The sequence below is a fragment of the Panthera leo genome, chromosome C1, assembly GCF_018350215.1.
Source record: "Panthera leo isolate Ple1 chromosome C1, P.leo_Ple1_pat1.1, whole genome shotgun sequence".
Taxonomy (NCBI): Eukaryota; Metazoa; Chordata; class Mammalia; order Carnivora; family Felidae; genus Panthera; species Panthera leo.
The window spans coordinates 213,678,523-213,697,154 of record NC_056686.1 but is presented as its reverse complement, the minus strand read 5'-3'; the positions used below and the strand labels follow the sequence as shown (position 1 = coordinate 213,697,154).

Sequence of the window (18,632 nt, the reverse complement as noted above, 5' to 3'; positions counted from 1 at the left end):
GTGGTGGGGACAGCAGCCCTGGGCCGGAGCACCCTGGAAAGGGGGTGGGGTGGGTCAAGCGCACCCACACTGGCCCTCCCTGAATGCAGGGAGCTGGAGGCCCACAACCTGGGGACTGTTTACATGTGCTCACGGTCTCCGGAGCTCAGCCACGAACACTTACAAGAGCCAGCAGGACCTGGCGGCTGCAGGACAGCAGGTGGTGGTGGTGTGTCCGTGGGGGGGGGGGGGGGGGGGGGGGGAGGGGGGGGGAGACACTGGTGAAGCTGGCCGGCTGCCCTGGGCCTGGAATCCACAAAGCCGTGTAACATCTACTGGTCTCTGCCCAACTTCAACCCGGTGCTACAAAGTCCCCTCTAGTCAGGGTAATGAGTGCCCCTCACCACCATGAACCTCAACCTCCTCTCCTCCCGTGCTGGCTGCTCTGCAGCCCCAGCAGCCTAGGAGCGTGTCTGTGGCCGAATGTCAGGAAAAAATGCCACACAGATGGGATCTGAGTGAGAAAGGCACAATTTATTGGTCACACAGACTGACACACACGGGGACGTGGGGTGCGTACCCATTCTCCTGTACTCACGCTTCTGGATTCGGTTTCCTACACTAATTCTGTATGTCAAAAAAGCAACACAAGAAAAGACGTCACCAACCTACCCTCCCAGTAACCAAGGAAGCAGAGCCAAAAGCCACGGAGTTCGGGAGGAGATGGCTACGCTGTCCTGAGAGCTGGAACAGAGAGGATCACCCTCGCTTGGCAGCCAGGCAGGAGAGCTCGGCTTTGGGAACGACGGCAGAGACTTTTCTCTTAGCACAATGAGATAAGTGCTGGGGGGATTGGCTCAGCCCACCGCCTGGTGATAGCTGCCCACCTCGAGGAGGGCCTGGGCGTCTCCAGCACAGGTGGAAGCCAGATGTCTCCACTGTAGAGTAGGAGCTGATTTTCCTTCCCTTTCCGACTGAAGAACTGAGATCCCTTCCCTCGGCGCCAGCTCTGCTGGACCCCCCAGGGCTTTAGCGAAAGCAGTGGGCATCACCGAAGCTAGACAAGGCCAGGTTTGTTGTACCCTAAATCAACCACTCACTCTTCAGCTCCCTAAAGGCCAAGCCCTGTCTCGCTCCAGGAAGGCACTGGCCTTAATTTTTAATGCTTTGTCCAAACCACTCAGAACACACTGTTTTGAACTGGGGGTCTGGGATGTGGTTTCGGTTGGCTGAAGAAGACACAACTTATGTTTGTAAAGCACTTAGCACAGTACCTAGCATGTGGTGAGTGCTCCATACATGTAGCCATTATTATTATTAATATTAATATTATTATTATTATTTTATATCTCCACCTGCAAATCAGCGCTTTAGTTCCTTTCTTCAAAATGATGACCGGAACAAGGCTCATGGGTCCCAAGTACCAAGATCAAGCTGGGGGCCCAAGTACACTTTCCCTTCCAACCTTAGCATTTGGTGCCAAGTTTCACAGCCAGAGCACTCTGTGACCACACAGAAGCTAGGCCCTCTCCTGAAAAATAGTAAGCCTTGCACAGGAAGCTAGGTAGGAGGAGTCAACAGGGGGTCCTGAGAGAGGGTCCGAGTGGCTTCACGCTGTTCCTCTGGGCTCCTGTCTCGCTGGCAGTTCACCAGGGGCTTTACTGTGGGACAAGAACAGAAGACTCTCAGTGCCAAAATCTCCACCAGGCCAGATCTAACTGAAGGTGCCCACGTCCTTACACAAGGTGGGCTAGATCAGGCTTCCTTTAACATGGTGCTACAAAGAGCCAACACACTGTTTTATGTAATTGATTTCTAATATATGTGCACATGTTATATGCATATGTGATTATAGTATACGGAAGAAATAATATGTAATGTATAATATATAGTTAATATGTAAATTATAACATAGTAATAACATATAATAAAATGCAACCCTCCATAAACCTATGAGGCAGATTCCATTAATAGCCCCCTTTTACAGATGAATAAACTGAGGCTCAGGGCACAGAGCCAGAAAGTGGGAGAGCTGGGATCCAAACCCAAGACAGTCTGGCTCCTGAGGTAGTTCTTAACCACTATTAGTTTTGCTCAAAAAAAAACCAAAAAACAAAAAAAACCAAACAATTTTATAGGAAGGAAGGGGACAGCGCATCTGAAGTCTCCAAAATACTGGGAAACATTTAAGTACTAACACTAATGATGGTGACCGTGAAATGTAAACGATCCGGGGTCTTTGTGTTTGTGGAGCCCGAGTTCCTGAAGGCCAGACACAGGAGGGCTCAGAGAGTTTGTCCCCAGCGCCTTATTTAGCCCTTTTAGTGTTGGAGCAGGCACTGGAGGTCTGGGTTCAAATTCTGAGATCTGAACAGGGGCCTGCCGTCTTATCACAGGCATGCACAGACACCCCTGGGCACGCCCCCAGGCACAGGGGGGCCGGGGACCCCCCCCCCCACTCTCCCTCCCTGGGCACGCCCCCAGGCACGGCCGCCGTCTCGCGCGCATGCGTACACGCACCCTCACCGCGCACCTGCATGGCCGTCCGGCCGAGCGGCGCGTCCTCGGGCCGGTGCTTGCCGTGGTGGGGCAGCTCGGCGTTTTCGCGGTAGTCGCGGCCCTTGGAGTGCTGCAGGTGCAGGACGGCGGGGCTCTTGACCGGGAGGGGCGGCCGCTGCGCCGGCGCGGGTGGGGTCTGCTGGCTCAGTTCGGACCTGGAAGGCTTGATGGGCCTCTTGGCCGGCACCGGGGCTTGGGAGCCGGCGGGGGCCTTGGCCTTGCCCTGGCTCTTGTCCCCGCCCGCGGGCCGGCTCTCCGCGGAGGACGAGCAGGTGAAGGAGCGGAGCCGGGGCGTGGGGCTGAGGAAGGGCGCGGGCGCGGGTTTGCCTGTCCCCTTGGTGCCCTCCGCCTCCTGGGCTTTGGGGAGCAGGATGCTGGGCGACAAGATTCCCGGGTCCGGGCAGGGCGGCGGCTCCTTCCTCAGCATTTTGGGCGATTCCTGCTCTTTCCTGGGAAGCAGCTTAGGGAAGGAACTCACAGACCCATAAAGCGGGTTCTCAAACATCTCAGGCTTGGTCAGCTGCGGGTCCTCCTGAGGGGAAGGTTCTGCTGAGTTCTTGCCCATGTCGCAGGGCCTGAAGGGTGGCAGAGAGGAGACACAGAGAAGCACGTGTGAACAATGGCTGCTTAATTCGGACGGGGTTTTCTTTTGCGGGGATCAAAACGTTTGGAGCCGGATGGAGGTGATGGTTGCCCAACTTTGTGATTGTTCTGAATGCCCCCGAAATGTTCACTTTAGTATATGTGCTGCCGAAGCGAGCGCAACTGTTCATTTTCTAATGGTTAATTTGGGGGATGCCTGAGTGGCTCAGTCGGTTCAGCCTCCAACTCTTGGCTCAGGTCATGATTTCAAGGTTGGTGGGTTCCAGCCCACACTGGGTTCTGAGCTGGCAGCAAAGAGCCTGCCTGGGATTCCCTTTCTCCCTCTCTCCCTTTTCTTTTCCCTTTCCCCTGCTCGCGTGAGCTCTCTCTCTCTCAAAAATAAAACATAAAAAACAGATAAACAATAAAATGGTTAATCTGAGGGCAAGGAATGGGCTAAGTGGGCGGTGGGTATTGAGGAGGGCACAGTCTTGAGCACTGGGTATTATATGTAAGTGATGAATCACTGAATTCCAGTCCTGCAGCAAGTATTGCACTAAATGTTAGCTAGAACTTAAATAAAATTGAAAAAAAGAAAGAAAAAGAAGCATCTAGCAATGATTTTCCTGGAGTTTCATATAAAAGATTTCCTTCAATTTTGACTGCGATGAGAAAAAAAATTGATTATTTTTTTAACGTTAAAATAAATTTTTTTAAATGTCTGTTTTTGAGAGAGAGAGAATGCAAGTGGGGGAAGGGCAGAGAGAGAGGGAAACACAGAACCTGAAGCAGGCTCCAGGTTCCGAGCTGTCCAGCACAGAATGCAAAGGGGCTCAAACTCACGAGCCTGGGCGCCACCAAAATTGAGTATTTCTATTCTTTAAAAAAAAATGTTAATTTTGTAATGGGCATTTCACTTCAATTAAACAAATCTAAAAATGAGAGGAGACGGTGCCGTGTTGCTCATCTGTTGACGATCTCACAGGTAAGCTCACCTCTTGCCTTAGACCTTTTCACTGCTCACATTGGAGCACTAGGGAGCAAGGTGGGGGCTTCGCTGAAGGTTTCATAGGAGAAAGGGAAGAAGGAGTTCACTTCTACGGCACCATCAATGTCAAAGGCACCTCTTCAGTCCTTGTCAGAGAAGCCTGCCCTCCACACCCCCGCCCCTCACAGCAGCTAACGGACCTCCTTTCCTGGACTCACCTCATAAGAACCCCACAGCCTCTATGTTGTCTCTAGCAAATTCTGTTCAGCCCCTCAGAACAGAAGCCTGCGGGGGACCGCACCCCCTCAGCGACCTATCTGTGCTGCTCCAGGGCCCCAGCTCAAGGAGTTCCGTTTAACAGACAGCAGGGGCCCCCAATGTGTGGGATGCTGCCTCAGGCACAGGAGGGGGCCACGAACCAGACAAAAATCTGTGCTCAGGGGACCGATGCTCCCAATGAGCACAGCATTCTTCCCAACCACACAGCCCTCTCTCCCTGGAGAGCTCCTGGTGAGTGTGGTTTCCTTCACTCAAAGAGGGAAAGAAAAATGGGTGGCCGTGCGGAAACTCAGAGGAAACCGGGGGAGACGTGGGCCAGCGCCGGGCAAGCGGACAGGCCCGTCTGACACTGGGCAGTGCAGATACTCCCGGTTGCAACTGCAAGGAGGTTAAGAGCTGCCTGTGTTGATGTGTTTCCTGAATTGTTGCTGCTTTGACTCAAGGTGATTTCCTGCTGAGTGAATTATAATCAGGAATGGGAACACGTTTTACTTTCTGGCCAACAGCACAGTCTCCCGGCGGGGGGGGGGGGGGGGGGGGGGGGGAGTGTTCTGGGTTCTGCTTTCTGCAAAAAGGGGAAGCTGTCGTGAACAAGCAGGTCCCTAGGAAACCAATGAAGTGTTGAGGCCGCGATGCCTCTTACTGATGGAATGTGCACTGAAACACTGTTCCAAAGTCGCGGAAAGGCCAAGGCTAATAGGCTCTTCAGGGAATAGGCATGGGCTCCAGGGACAGAGGCGAGATGTCACCCTCACATGGGTCCTCATGAGACAAGAGGCCACGGGTGTGGGGGAGGCGAGCCTCGGGGACATGCCACAGGGGGCTTGACTGTTGACTTGGGGTTTTTGCTCATTACTCTTTGGAAAGACCTAGAAGCAGTTGCATAATCAGAATTGTTGGGCCTTGAACAAAGACTTTGAAAGCTGCCCCTCCACGTCAGGCCACCCTCTGTACCCCTGCTGGATCCTCAAAGATCTTGGCTATGAATGGGTGCAGGAAGGTACAAGCAGCATCGACCAGACGTTTCCGATAGAGTCAAGAAGCTGGAAAGAAAAATGCATGGCCTGATTCCTGGCAACTGAAATGACAGGAGGATCAGGGGCAGGGCCGGGAAGAGAGCAGGGGGCAAGTTAAGACTTCCACCTGAGGGGGCTCTTGTCACTCCGAGAGAGGGGTCTGGTGGGGGCAGGGTGACTGGGGAAAACCACAAGAAATTCAAAAAGTCTTATTTCCCTGACCACAGGTTACAAGAAACCAAGTTCCAGAGGAGGCCATGGCTGTGGAATGAGTGAACCAATATCCAGGGGGCAAAATAACCCCACTTGTCAGATTCCAGAATCTTCCTTTCTAAAGCGAAGCACTGAGCAGGGTCTGACACAGGCCCCCCTTCCTCACCACACGACTTCAGCCCAGAGATATGTCCCAGCTTGCCCAGGATTCAAGAGTTCCCTGAGACGTGGGTTCCCAGTGCTGAAATGGGGACAGTCTTGAGCAAACGGAAACGGCTGTTCGCTCCACCTGGGTGTGGGGTGGAGGTGGCAGGGAACAGAGGGTTCTGGGGACACCCCCCCCTCCAGCCTTTCACTCAGGCTGAGCCGGGGGTCTGAGTAGTGGAGAGGGTTGCCGCCAGGCATGGGAGCTGCTGGCTTCTTGCCTAGAATCACCTCGGTTGTGCGAAGTGAGCTTAGAACCCCACCCTGGGGACCCCTTCCCTACAGATGTGCCCGTTCTGAAGCTGTCACCCGTGGAACCAAAGAGAATACGTCCCCACCCAGTTCCAGGCTGTGTGCTGTGTTCAAGTTGTTAAGTACATAGATACACTGACTTTGGCAACTTAAAATCATTACACTTAAAGAATCAGGGCTGCCACAGAGGGACCTTAGCACCCATCAAACGGTGGCTTTTGTTTCCATTTCCCAGGGAGAAACCTCTTCCAAGGCTCTTACAGGATGACCACAGTCCGAAAATATTATCAACAAACCCTGAAGACTAGGGCCACAGAGAGACAGGGTGAGGCTCAGAGGCGTCGCGACTGCTCCTGTCCTATCACATCCTCCTCCCCTCTGTGCATCTGTCCAATTTGTTTTTAGCAAAAATGCTTGAGAAGCAAACCTGTAAAGTACCCCTCAATCCAAAGGAGGCTCCTGCCAGACGAGGTGTGCTGAGTAAGAACGATGATGTGTGACGACGGTCCCTTCCCTGGCTCCTCATAAATGATGGAAGACACCATTGAGGAACAGAGGACCTCAGAGGGGAAGGGAGGTCCAGAAGCAGCCCCCTGAAGTCACTACCAAGACAGCGACCAAGGAAAGACGGTGCTCATGATATTTTGTACATCTCCAATCATCGTTGATCGGGATCTGCACTTTTAATTTCCCGATCATCCTGTGCTTACTGGAAAACTCGTAGGGCTCCCTCTCTGGCATTTCCATGAGGTGCTAAAGGATGGGTTCACGTGTTACGTGGCACAAGTGAGAAGTGGATGGAGATTTGGCTGCTTGGCCTGAGCTCCTCCTGGCTCTGTCCTCCTGGCCCAGTTCTAGATGCAGGCCAGCTTTCTCTGGGCTCCTGGCCTTTCCCAAAGTTTTTTGGCCAAACTCCTCCTGCAGGCCAGCTGCCCTCCCACCCTTCAAGATCCATGCCCCCACCCCCCACCCCATAGCTACTGCTTTTTCTTACTGGCCTCAAAAGGAGAGATGGAAAAGTTGTGGATGGGAACAGGACCCTTGTGGCTGAAAAAGCAGGAGAACTCAGAAATCCCCACCTGTTCCTTGAGAGGTTGCATGAAGGCTCACTGGTGATAGAAACATATTTTCCAATAAATGTAGTTTTTACGGGAAGTTGTTTTTTGGGGCACTATCTTAAAAAATGTTCTATTTTTTTTAAGTCTTTCCAACTTATACCAATAGGGTAGGACATGGCGATTTCATAGGCATTTATTGAGTGCCTACTGTGTTCTAGGCCCTGAGGATGAGTCGATGACCAAAGTGGACACACAACCCTAGCTTCATGCAGCTTCTATTCTAGGGTCAGGTTTCCCGGTGATGAAAACCCAGGGAAGGGAGAGGACTTGATGAAGAGGACGCTCACCTTGACTCCTGTGTCCTGGGGCAGGGGACCCGGGTTGTTGTGGAGGACGAAAACTTCTTCGGTGATATGGGTGCCTGGGACGGTGGTGTTGGGGGGCTCTCTCCCCTTCCAGGCCCCAGGGATGAGTCCTTTAGTGGCTGGTCATAGCTCCACGCTGTGGGCTGCTGGTCAGGGGACAAGGACTGTTTCATGTGTCCGAAGGGCACCACCCCCATGTAGTTGGGGTTGATGATTTCCGTGATGCTGGAGCCACTGCATGGAGGGACCCTGGAGGGGAAAAACACCCAAAGTCACACCCCAGGGCTCCCTTCCCTTCTCCAGGTCAGCACCCCATGAGGCCAGCATCCTCTGATGTCCCTCGGGGACCCCAGGTCCTCCGCGATTCCTTCACTCTTTGGACAGTGGATTCATCCACTCATTCATTCATTCATTCATTCATTCATTCATTCCTACAGCAAAATAGTTATGGAGTGCTTAGTAAGTACCAGGCCCTGGGCCAGAAGGTAATATGGGTGTGAACAGAGCAGCCAGTCTCTGTTCTCATAAAATCCACGTCTGACAGGCAAGAAAACAAAAACACAGTGACTAAGAAACACGGTGTTCACGTAGTGCTGAAGTCTGAGGGAAACAAAGGAGGCGGAGACAGACTAGCTGGAGGGCTGGGATGAACTGGGCACAGGGTGAGCAGAGAAGACCTGTCTGAGGATGCAGGTAAGGAAGGGAGGGGAGACGGGGTGGGAGGCCCTGGTAGGAGGGGCTTCATAGTCCTGAAGGGCTGTGAGCAAGTGGGGAGAATGGATAAGAGGCTGGCGAGGTCAGGCTGCGTGGGGGGGGGGGGGGCAGGGATGTGGAGGGGGTGGTAAATGAACGGCTGGCTCCATCTGGAATGTGTTGGTTTGTACCACTGCGTGAGACATCAGAATGGGGACGGCCATGCAGGCATTTGGAACGATAGGCGGGAGGTCACAGAAGTCAAGGCCGGAACCTCGAATGTCAGGGGGAGTCAGCTCAACACTGTGGAGGGCTGAACACTGAACTGGCTGAGGTGACCCTGGGAGACACACACACCGTGCTGCCCCTTGGCGACAAGAGTGTCGTCCTTCCTTGTGAGAGTGCTCTTATGAGAACCAACTAGTAGAGAGCTGAGTATACGGGTTACGAGCAAGGCTCCCCAGCTCTCATCTGCTCAACCAGCCTCAGTCTATCTCTTCCCCATCCGTCAATGCCTATTTAAGAAGCATTAGTTCGGGGCGCCTGGGTGGCTCAGTCAGTTAAGCCTCCGACTTTGGCTCAGGTCATGATCTCATGGTTCCTGAGTTCGAGTCCCACGTCGGGATCTGTGCTGACAGCTTGGAGCCTGGAGCCTGTTTCAAATTCTGTGTCTCCCTCTCTCTGTGCCCCTCCCCCACGCAGGCTGTCTCTCTCTCTCCCTCCCTCAAGAATAAATAAACATTAAAAATTAAAAAAAAGAAGAAGAAGGAGAAGCGTTTGTTCTAATACTAGCCAAATGGAAAAAGAATTTGTTGACCCTCACTGATCCTGATTCTGGAACCAAACAGACATCTGAGAGTTAGGATACATTCATTGATGGGATAACATTGGAAGAAAAAGATCGAAAGGGAATATTATATGGCTCTGAGGGTCAGAAGTTGCAAGTGGGCAAGGGACTGGCTGGGAGAGGGGAGACCTGGTGCATGGGTGGGGCAGGTGCGAGGACAAGGGCCGGAGGGACAGTGGTCTGGGGGCCCGAAGGAGGGGACTAAGCGGGCTCTGCAGCGGCGTCTGGGATTTCGCGTTGGCTAACCGGCATGGCTTCGCCCCCTTAGCAGGCAAGCAGGCACAGGGACCATGACGACGCCGTCTGGCTTGATGCTAGGACTCGGGACCCCAGCAGTGAGCTGAGGCGGCCCTGCCAGTGGGGACTCCTGTCCCCTGGTCACATAGACTTTAATGTCTGATTCCCAGTCCAGGCTCTGCCAAGAGCAACCTGTGTGCACTTTCCTCGGTGATTGTTTTCCTCTTAGCAACAGGATGGGTTTTTTGACCACAGAGCCGCTGCTGTCACGGGTCCCCAGGAGACGCGGGAACCATTCCCCACAGTCACCTCTGCAGTGGCTTCCCCCTGGACTGGGCATCTTGCTGCTAGGCCGGGAGTTCCCAAATCAGGGGCTCACCTACTTTGCCTTGATTTCTCTGGACTCTGACACACGCCAAGGGCTCGGCCAATGTCAGTGAAGTCCACTGCTCTCTGACACAGAAGCGTCTCCTAGGCCGCACACAGACAGGCACACCCACCTGCCCGGGGCTGACAGCCGGAAAACGCCTCTCCCTGGCCAGAGCTCTCATTCCCTCCCGGTCCCTGGTTTCTCTGTGCTCCACTCACCCTCCCCTGGGTCCTGGGTCTGCATAATCACATTAGTTGGTGGGGAAGCCCTGGCAACCCCCTGTTCTACCTGTTGGCGGCAGGTTCCCACTGCTTCATGGGGTCATGGCTGGTGAGGCTCTTCAGGGACTTGGGCCCGCTGGACTCATCTCGCTCAGTCTTCACAAAGTCTGCAGGGTGAGATACAGCAAACAGCACGTGAGGGCCAGAGCGTCCAGCATGGGCCAGGATGGTATAGAAGTTTCCATTGGCAGCCGACGCGGGACAGTCAACCGTGGCTGTCTGGGAGGTGGGCCAAGCAAGATTCTGAGGCCTCACATGAGTTCAGTGATCGAAGAAGGATGCGTGCCCCCGCCCCACGGGGAGAAGAGTCCACACCCAGAGTTGTCTTGTCATGTGCCATGTCCAACTTATTGGTCTCACAAGGGGCAGGGAAACATTTCTTGGCAGATCCGAATGAAACAAACATTAACAAGGTGGCTCCGTAAGAGCATCCGAGACCAAAGCCAAGCTCGTCTAAAGGGGAACTGGGACGCCATCTTCCTTTCGGACTCTGGCTTGTGCTTGCACAGGAGGCAAGTCCCTCTCCCCCCAGCCTGTGGTTCTGCTGGAGAAAGGAGCTCCCACAGGGCAGAAGAGGGAGCCCCATCCACAGGAGATAGTACCCCTGGGGGCCCAGAGCCCTCCCAGAAGCAGGGAGTGCTGACCGTCTACACACGGTGAGTCCTGCTCTCATTATCCATGTGAGTGAGACTCAGGCCCCCGTGGTGTTTATGAATTCCACCTTAGCACCCTGTGAACCTGTACTCTCACCCTGGGCTAGGCGCCTGCTAAATATATGACCTTCAGCCAAACACTGAACTTCTCTGAGCCTCAGTTTCCCCATCTACCACACAAGGACGAAAGCGGGCTGTCAGGGCTACTGCAAGGCATTAACGGGATGACATTCAGAAGACCATCGTTTCCCACATTATCCAGCATCAAGTTAAAGTCCAACTCATTTTAGGCATTGTTGTTAGAGTGCTTTTGAGTAGGAATTAAAGGCAAAAGGAAGGAAAGACCACCTGTTGTTTGTGTGGGAAGCAAGAAATGCTTGATTGACACATTTTGAGCAGCTCTGTATCCCTCAAATCATTTGTTATTTCAAGCAGAGAGGTTTTAATGTGATGGATACTACTGAGGACTCTACACGCTAGTTTCCAAGTTTAAAATTTTGGGGAAGGATTCTGAGAAAATTACAGATTTGAGTCTAGAAACGTCCTCGTGTTCCCGGCTATTAAGGTCTCTTGGCCGCGTTTCAATATTCCCCAGAGGAGCGGTGACAATTCTTATCTAGAGATGAGGCATCTACAATTCCCTAATGGGAATCAGCGGAGTCTCCTCTGGGGACAGACAGGAGAGGACTCCCCAAGGCTGGGACATCACGTGGGGTGAAGAAACACTGTCAATGAGCATTTGTTCCCAAGCATGGCTGCACAGTGTCCTTTCTGAGAGCCACGAGAAACATGTCCTCCTGACGGCCAGCAGAAAGAAGCAAGTGTCGTTTTGCAGGACACAAAGAGTTGAGGTCAAGCTGGAAGAGGTGCTGGGGGACGCTGCCAAGGAACAGAGGAGAAGATGGGGCTGTTTTGGGCGGTGGGTGGGGCCTAGGTAGGGAAAAGCCAAGGAAATGTGCCAAGTACGAGGATGGGGCCGCTTTTTAGCACACAGGGTGTGTGACAGCAATCTGGAAGGCCCAGAAGCCCTGGCCGGCACCATGAGGGCAGGGCGTAGCTACGTAGGTATGTATGTGTGAGCTGTAGCCTGGAAAGAACTATTCAGAATCAGGCAGGTTTATTGTATAATCTTGGTCTTTCTGGTGGAGGTGCTAACTGGGAGTGACAAGGCCTAAAAGACTAACAGGAGACAAGAGCAGCAGAGCATCTGGAAAATTCACGAGCTTCCCATCCTTACAGATGGAAGGTGACTGGGGTCAGGGAACGAAGACGTGCGGCCGTGGGATGTTGCGGTTCTGTAGGGACATTCTTGAGTCAGTTAAGAATCGGGCCAGATGGTCTCTGACATCCCTTGTGATGCTGGATTTCTGTTCTGAGGCCACAGCAGAGAGAACACGCAATGGCTGAGGGGAGAGAAATGTCTTTCCTGTCCCTAAGCCAGCAGCACTGAAGAGTGAGCAGGGGAGGGCTCGTGCCCACTCACCATAGAGCTTTTCCCTTGTCTTGCCCTGGGACGTCTGCAGCTTAATCTCCCCCCGGAAGTGGCCTGTCATCTCTCCGTGGTGGGTGAGAGGCGTGTAGATGGGGAGCAGAGTTTCCGTGGCCTCTAACCGTAAAGCGATGCAGCCTTCGCCTGGGCAGGTGGGGAGAACAACAGTCATGTCAAGAGGCATTTCACGGGAGAAACACCACGCATTCAGCCTGGAGGTTAACTCCACCGTCCAAAGATGATCCTTCGAAACAATGTCCAAGGTGGGGATTATCGAATAAAGCCTTTAGAACAACGCCTCAGCAATTTGGGAAAAACATTTCAAACCTTATAGTGGAATGAACTCCACGTGGATTAGTTGATGTAAAAAAAAAAAAAAAAAAAAAAAAAAGAATTAAATCCTAGAAAATCCAGCAGGCAAGCAGACTTAACCACTAATCTGATTGCGGTAGCGAATGATAACTTCCTAGGGCTTGAGGCAATGTAAGAAATGACAAAACAGACCGACAGGTAAGAAGATATAAAAGCTTAAAACTTCTGCACAGAGACAGAAAGGAAAATGTGAAAGACACCGATGGCTTCGTGAACCCCACAAGGAACTCCTCAAAATCAAATCCCAGCAGGTAACTGGGCATATAACCCAACCAGGTATTTCACACAAAAAGAATTGTAACTGGTTAATTTCAATAAATGGAAACTAGTTCAGTCTTCCCTGCCATCAAAAATGCAAATTAAGACAGCCCTAAGGGACTCTCTTACAGACAGGAAATTAGTACAAGATGGAAGGAAGCAAAAGAATCCCCAGAACCAGCAAGGATCTGGGGAAACCCGTACCCTTGGACATGGCGAGGTCAACATGGCAAGACTTTTTTTTACAGCAATCAGTTTGACAACGAGTGTCAAGAATCACCAACGTATTTGTGCCCTTTGACCCGGCACACGTGGGAACTTATCCTAAAGAGAGGATTCGAAAGAATAAAAATGTGGCTGAAGGAGGATCAAAAATGCTCACAAAGACATCCGTCTCAGCATTATTGAGAACACGGCCAGGAATAATCAACAGCAAACCCATGGGATATCATTAAGCCATTAAATGCAGCCGTCGTGAAGGCCGTACAGGAGGATGATCACGAAAACGTGTATCATCTGACATGTCTATCACTGGGGGAGAAAGAAAATTAAAAATGGCACCTCTGTGGTGGTTGTAAATATAGAAATCTATGCATGCCTATGTATGAGGATAGAAGTATGAGACCAAAATAAACATGGTTCCCGTTGTGGGGAATGAGACTGTGGGCTGGCTTTTTTTTCCCATTATTATTACGATATGCTGTTTGTGTGAATACCAAGAGGCGGAAACAAAGGAAGAAGACAGTATTTGAACAAGAAAACGGAACCATCCTTCCTGTGCTCCTGTGTGCTACCACCAAAACTTCAAACATTCTGACTCCACATGGATCCGTTCTCTTTGCCCCGACATGATGGATAGGGGATCCCCCATCCAGGGCCGGTACAATCCTCAGGCTCTGGCCACCCCTGCCTGGCTCTGGGACCCTCTGTCCAGTGCTGTGCTAGGAGGGGGTGAAGGGCCAGGATTCTGGAGCTGAGTTGCCGGGGTTCAAGTCCAAGGTCACACGGTAGCCTGTCAAAGTCACTCAGTGGCCAAGGACAAGTAACCTTGGACAGGTCACTTCATTTCCTCACCTCTGCAGCTAAGGTAGCCATTGTACCTACGTTCCAGGGCTTTTGGCGAGCCTAGACAGTAGGCCACCAACACATAGACACCCTTGTGTCTTCGGCCTCTTTGTTTCCTGACTGCCCCTGATTAGCATTTGAACACCGTCAAATTCCTTCCATTGAAAACTGAACACCCTCCTGGGACCAGGATTCATTTTTGTCTGCCTCTTGCAAGGAGCTGCTTGATCTGGCTCCTGCCTCCAGCCTCGCTCTGGCCACCTGCCCCTCTTATCCCTGTGTTCTAACCACAATGAGTGTATGGAGTTCGAACCTGACATTGGGCTGGAGCCACGCACTGGCTGAAGAAAATGTCATAGAAGATGACGTCGCTCTAGTTGGTGTCTGCCCAGTATGGGCACTGACCAACGCCAGACAGACATGGGCTCAAATTTGGGCTCAGCCAGTTTCTACCTGTGACTTAGGCAAGTCCCTTAAGCTCTCTGAGCCTCAGTTTACTCACCTACTGATTGACAGAATAGTACGTGCTTTATAAGGTCTTGTCAGGATTAAATGATTCCTGCAAAGCACCTGCCACAGACTCTTGACGCAGGAAAGACTCCATAAACGAGAGGAGCTGTGGCTACTGGTTATTCCTCCCAGAAGCCCGACAAGGCAGGAAGGGTGAGTTACCAGTAACTGTCCCTCCGGCAGCCCTGGGAGGAGGAGAGGGGGGACAGGAGAGCAGGATGGGGAGCGGGAGGTGGGCTTTCTGGAACGGAGATGCCAGTGCCTCCCTTACATGAGAGGCCACTGGCTAACGGCAGGTGCAGCAACCTTTCCAGGGACCCTTACCATACGATTCGTCGCTGTCAGAGGACTTAATGCTAATCAGGATGTGCTGGTCCAGCAGGTACTCGGGGTCAGAGATAATGGGCTTCAGCTGCACAGAGAAGGGGACAGGGTTAGAGCTGACTCCCAGGGGACATGATCATCGTGGTGGGAGTGACGGTAGAGCGCAGGGAGCTTCTGTCAGGGTGCCCTGGTGGGATTATAGAGTGTACAGAGAGGGTGCTGTCAGGTGACAGGGATGGGTGGAGGGTCAGGGGGCTCCTTAGGTGCTGTGGGGGCAGCGGGTGAAGCTGGAGAGTGAGGAGGGGGCTGGGAGCCAACTAGATAAAGAGGGGGAATGCCAGGACCAGACAGGCATTCCAGAAAGTTCCATCAGGCTTCAGGATGCCTCAGCAAGGAGGCGGGTGGGATGGAGACCCTGAGGGAGGCGGCAGTGAGGTGGAGAGGAGGGACAGAGGCAGGAGGAAGAGCAGGTCTTGGTAGCAGTGAGGATGTAGGGCCAGGGTACCCTGGAGTCCCCTGAACCAGACGGGGGTACATGTGTTATATGGATGGGGACGCTGGCATCTTTCACAACTTGACCGAAGGAGGAGATGGGCCATTTGGTTGCCGCGTGGGGCAGCCGGGAGGGGAGGAACGGAAGGGTCGGGTGGGTGGCTGAGGCAGGATGTCACCTTGGAGACCTAAGCCACAGGGATTCAGGTACCTGAAAACAGCGCCAGTATGAGGACTTTTGACAGCTATGCCCTTGTGGAGGACCCCGATCAGAAGTGCTCCCCAATTAGGAGACTCTGTGATGTGGCCCAAGAACGGGCTCCAATCAACAGCCCCCCAAAACTGCCCATGTCCCACCCAAGCCTTAGGAGAGGATGGGTCCTTCCGCCTGTTTAAGGCCGTCTTGTAAAGCTCACCTTGGGCGTCACCTCTGAGGGAACCTTCCAGGAGAGCCCCTGGGACTCTTGCCGCATACAACAGATCTGCCTGGCCTGAACTCCCCTCTGCATACCCTTTCCTCATTATGTGACAGAAAACCCCACAAGGTCCTACTCCGCCGCGCACCCAGCGTGAACACCCAGACGTGGCCACCGTCAACTCAACGTCACCAAAGCTTTTCTGGGTCCCAGGTAGAACACCAATTTTTTTTTTTTTTCTATAAGAAAGAGGAACGTGTTGCCAGTACGGTCGGTCTATGTGTTTTCAATTCCACCCTCTGCTATCACGGGGCCATGGACACGTCAAGCTCTTTCCGAACCCGGTGTTCAGGTAGGAGCAATGAACTCCTCTCTGCCCCTTCACTTGATCCCCCAAGCAGGGCTGAGCAGGTGAAAGGCCACTGCAGGAGGATCAGGACCTCGGGGCCTGGGGCCTGTCATTGCAGCTGTGTGGCTGTGTGGCTGTGAACCAGCCTCTCTGGGATCTGCCTCAGTTTCCTTCTTTGTAAAGTCACATGGTCAGACAAATCCATCTCTGGATCTCTTCCGTGATCCATTAAGGAATGCTGGGGCCACAGGGGCTGGCGAATGCCAAGTTCTCCCCGGCTACATCGTGTTCTTGACTTACCTTTGGAAGGGTCTCGCCAAACTTCACCACCAACTCCCCCTCGCTTCCTTCTTCATTTTCTCCCTCCTGACTCTTAACAAAACCTGACAGAGGACAAGAAGGCTGGTTTTCAAAGAACAAACAAGAGCCAGACAGAGAAGACTCCTAGGGTCGCCCCACCCCAGACCGAGGAAGATATTCTCCCTCTTTCTTTTTTTAAAAAAAAAATTTTTTTAACGTTTATTTATTTTTGAGAGAGAGAGAGAGACAGAGCATGAACCAGGGAGGAGCAGAGAGAGAGGGAGACACAGAATCAGAAGCAGGCTCCAGGCTCTGAGCCATCAGCCCAGAGCCCGACGCGGGGCTCGAACTCACAGACCGTGAGATCGTGACCTGAGCTGAAGTCAGACGCTTAACCGACTGAGCCACCCAGGTGCCCCATATTCTCCCTCTTTCATCTGTAGGGGCCATAGCACTGCTTCAGAGTCAGGCTTGTGGGGGATTCTGTTTTGATGCAGGGGATGGTCATTTGCCAACACGGTTGGATTATTTTTAGGAAAAACTCAGAGACTTCCCTCCTTTTCAGCTCCTTTTTTTGCAACAAACCAGGCAACAAAGAAATCATCACATCACAGGCAAGGAGATTAGGAAACATGACAGCTTGTCCCACGCCACTCAAGATAGCAGCCTTTCGAAATGCTAATTTAAGCTTCCTAATATGCTGTTTCCATAGAAATGTATGCAAATGTCTCGATAGTTTATTAAAAACACCCGCACAAAAATCCTCATCATTTTTGGAGGTGCCTTGCCCCTGCTTGGTGACTCGGGACCTGGAAACTTCGCGGAGAAGGCAGGTCTGTCAGCAAGACTGAGCCCGGGCTGAGTGGGAGAAGGAAGGGAGGGGAGTGGGGCAACTCCTCTTCTGGATTTCTGGAAGCAGCCGTCATCCTGTCCCAAAATGCCTCCTTCGATGGAGTTGATTCTGCCCCCCTCCCCCCACTCCAGACCATCTCGGCGAGGGGAGCTAGAAACCACACAGATCTTGCCTCAAAACAGCTTTAGACAATATGCCTAGAAATGTCACCCGGAAATGGTGTTTGCTAAACACAGTTTGCGCTAACTGCTGCTGGCTGGGAGCAGGCCGTCCGTCTCTCGCTTGCTTGTGGATGCTCCAGAACACCTGAGAAAGATTCCCGTCGTGTACAAAGGAGCAGAGGACTCCAGAAGGAAGGACAGGTGGCTACCAGCGGCTGGTCAGGCCCGGCACTGGCCTCCATGAGCTCTGGACCTCCGCCCAGAACCCTCGGGTTGAGTCAGAGCCCCAGCTTGGGGAGGGGAGGGACCCTCGGGGGCTACACTCGAGGGGCAAGGAAAGAAGCCAGCGGCCCGGTCACCTCCAAGGGCTGACGAAAGGTCAGTGTTTCAGTGACTGTCCCTGCCTCTGAGGCCACAACGGCAGGATCACAAGCCGCCGGGGGGTGCCCCCACAGTAACCACAGACTCCAACACTCCCCCTGCAGACCCCCGTGAGGCCCATCTGTGAATCCTTCCCAGAGAGAAGAGTGGCGAGGTGCCACCAATGAAAAGGCACCTAAGAAAAAGAGTCCTGCCTGCACAGCCAACAGGTAGCAGCTCGGCACCCACTTACTCTCTAAGCAGCTTGAGTGGAACTCCAGGTAGAACTTGGTCTGGGACTTGGTCTTCAGCGTGGCAAAGCACCTGAGAAACTCGATCTGCCCTTGGCTGTCGACGGTCCCGGGGCCTGGAACAGGTGACAAAGAGATGTGGCTCCACAATGTGCCCAGAGAAGGTGAGGTCCAGGTGAAGGAGAGGTTTTCCTGAATCCCACCACATGCGCTGAGCAACGGCAACGGTGGGAACGCCCTCTCTGATGTGCGGAGAGCAGGGTGGGAAGAGCAAAGACTTCAAGGAGCCAAGAGCCCGACGCCCTTAGCCTCAGTGCCTCAGTCTCCCCATTTGTTCTGGCAAAGAGAGCTTGTATAAAGGCTCTGGTCGATACCCAAATCTGTGTCGTTTCTCGGTCCGGGTAGCAAGGGCTACCTGCTCTTTCTGCCTCTGGCTGACCTCCCTCCACTCCTTCTTTACCCTCATCCACAGTTGGCTCCTCATGGCACTCACGGAGGGGATTGTGTTTGCAAGTGTCCTCAGGCTGGCTTTGAACAAGTTCCATCCTTCCGTGTAAATTCTGAGCCACCCGAGAGCAAGGACAGACATCCCGGTCCACTGTCCCGCCCGTGCGCCCTTCTTTCCTTTCTATTCCTTTTCCCCCAGCTTTATTGAGGAATAACTGGCAAATGTGATTGTGCATATTCAAAGGGTACAGCGTGATGCTTTGATACACATATACGCTGTGAAATGCTTACCAAGATCAAGACAATTCACACATCCGTCACCCACATAATTAACTGGTTTGTGTGTGTGTGTGTGTGTGTGTGGTGAGAATGCTTCAGATCTACTCCCAGCAAATCTCCAGTTTACAAT

General features: G+C 52.7%; 1 protein-coding gene across 3 annotated transcripts in view; it reads right to left on the bottom strand.

Annotated features, from left to right (window-relative positions):
- Nucleotides 1–492: 492 nt before the first annotated feature.
- The window catches only part of INPP5D (inositol polyphosphate-5-phosphatase D), a 124,518-nt gene continuing 106,378 nt past the window's right edge, over nucleotides 493–18,632 (bottom strand). For 2 of the 3 annotated variants that reach the window (XM_042950546.1, XM_042950545.1), the window contains 8 exons: nucleotides 17,779–17,892; nucleotides 16,152–16,234; nucleotides 14,595–14,682; nucleotides 12,060–12,209; nucleotides 9,931–10,030; nucleotides 7,478–7,744; nucleotides 2,500–3,113; nucleotides 493–1,640 (listed from right to left, as the gene is read on the bottom strand). In XM_042950546.1, coding sequence (XP_042806480.1) covers nucleotides 1,540–1,640; nucleotides 2,500–3,113; nucleotides 7,478–7,744; nucleotides 9,931–10,030; nucleotides 12,060–12,209; nucleotides 14,595–14,682; nucleotides 16,152–16,234; nucleotides 17,779–17,892 — 1,517 coding nt within the window. In that variant the 3' untranslated portion in view covers nucleotides 493–1,539. The remainder of the gene's footprint in view (nucleotides 1,641–2,499; nucleotides 3,114–7,477; nucleotides 7,745–9,930; nucleotides 10,031–12,059; nucleotides 12,210–14,594; nucleotides 14,683–16,151; nucleotides 16,235–17,778; nucleotides 17,893–18,632) is intronic. The other variant, XM_042950544.1, reaches the window with a different exon arrangement.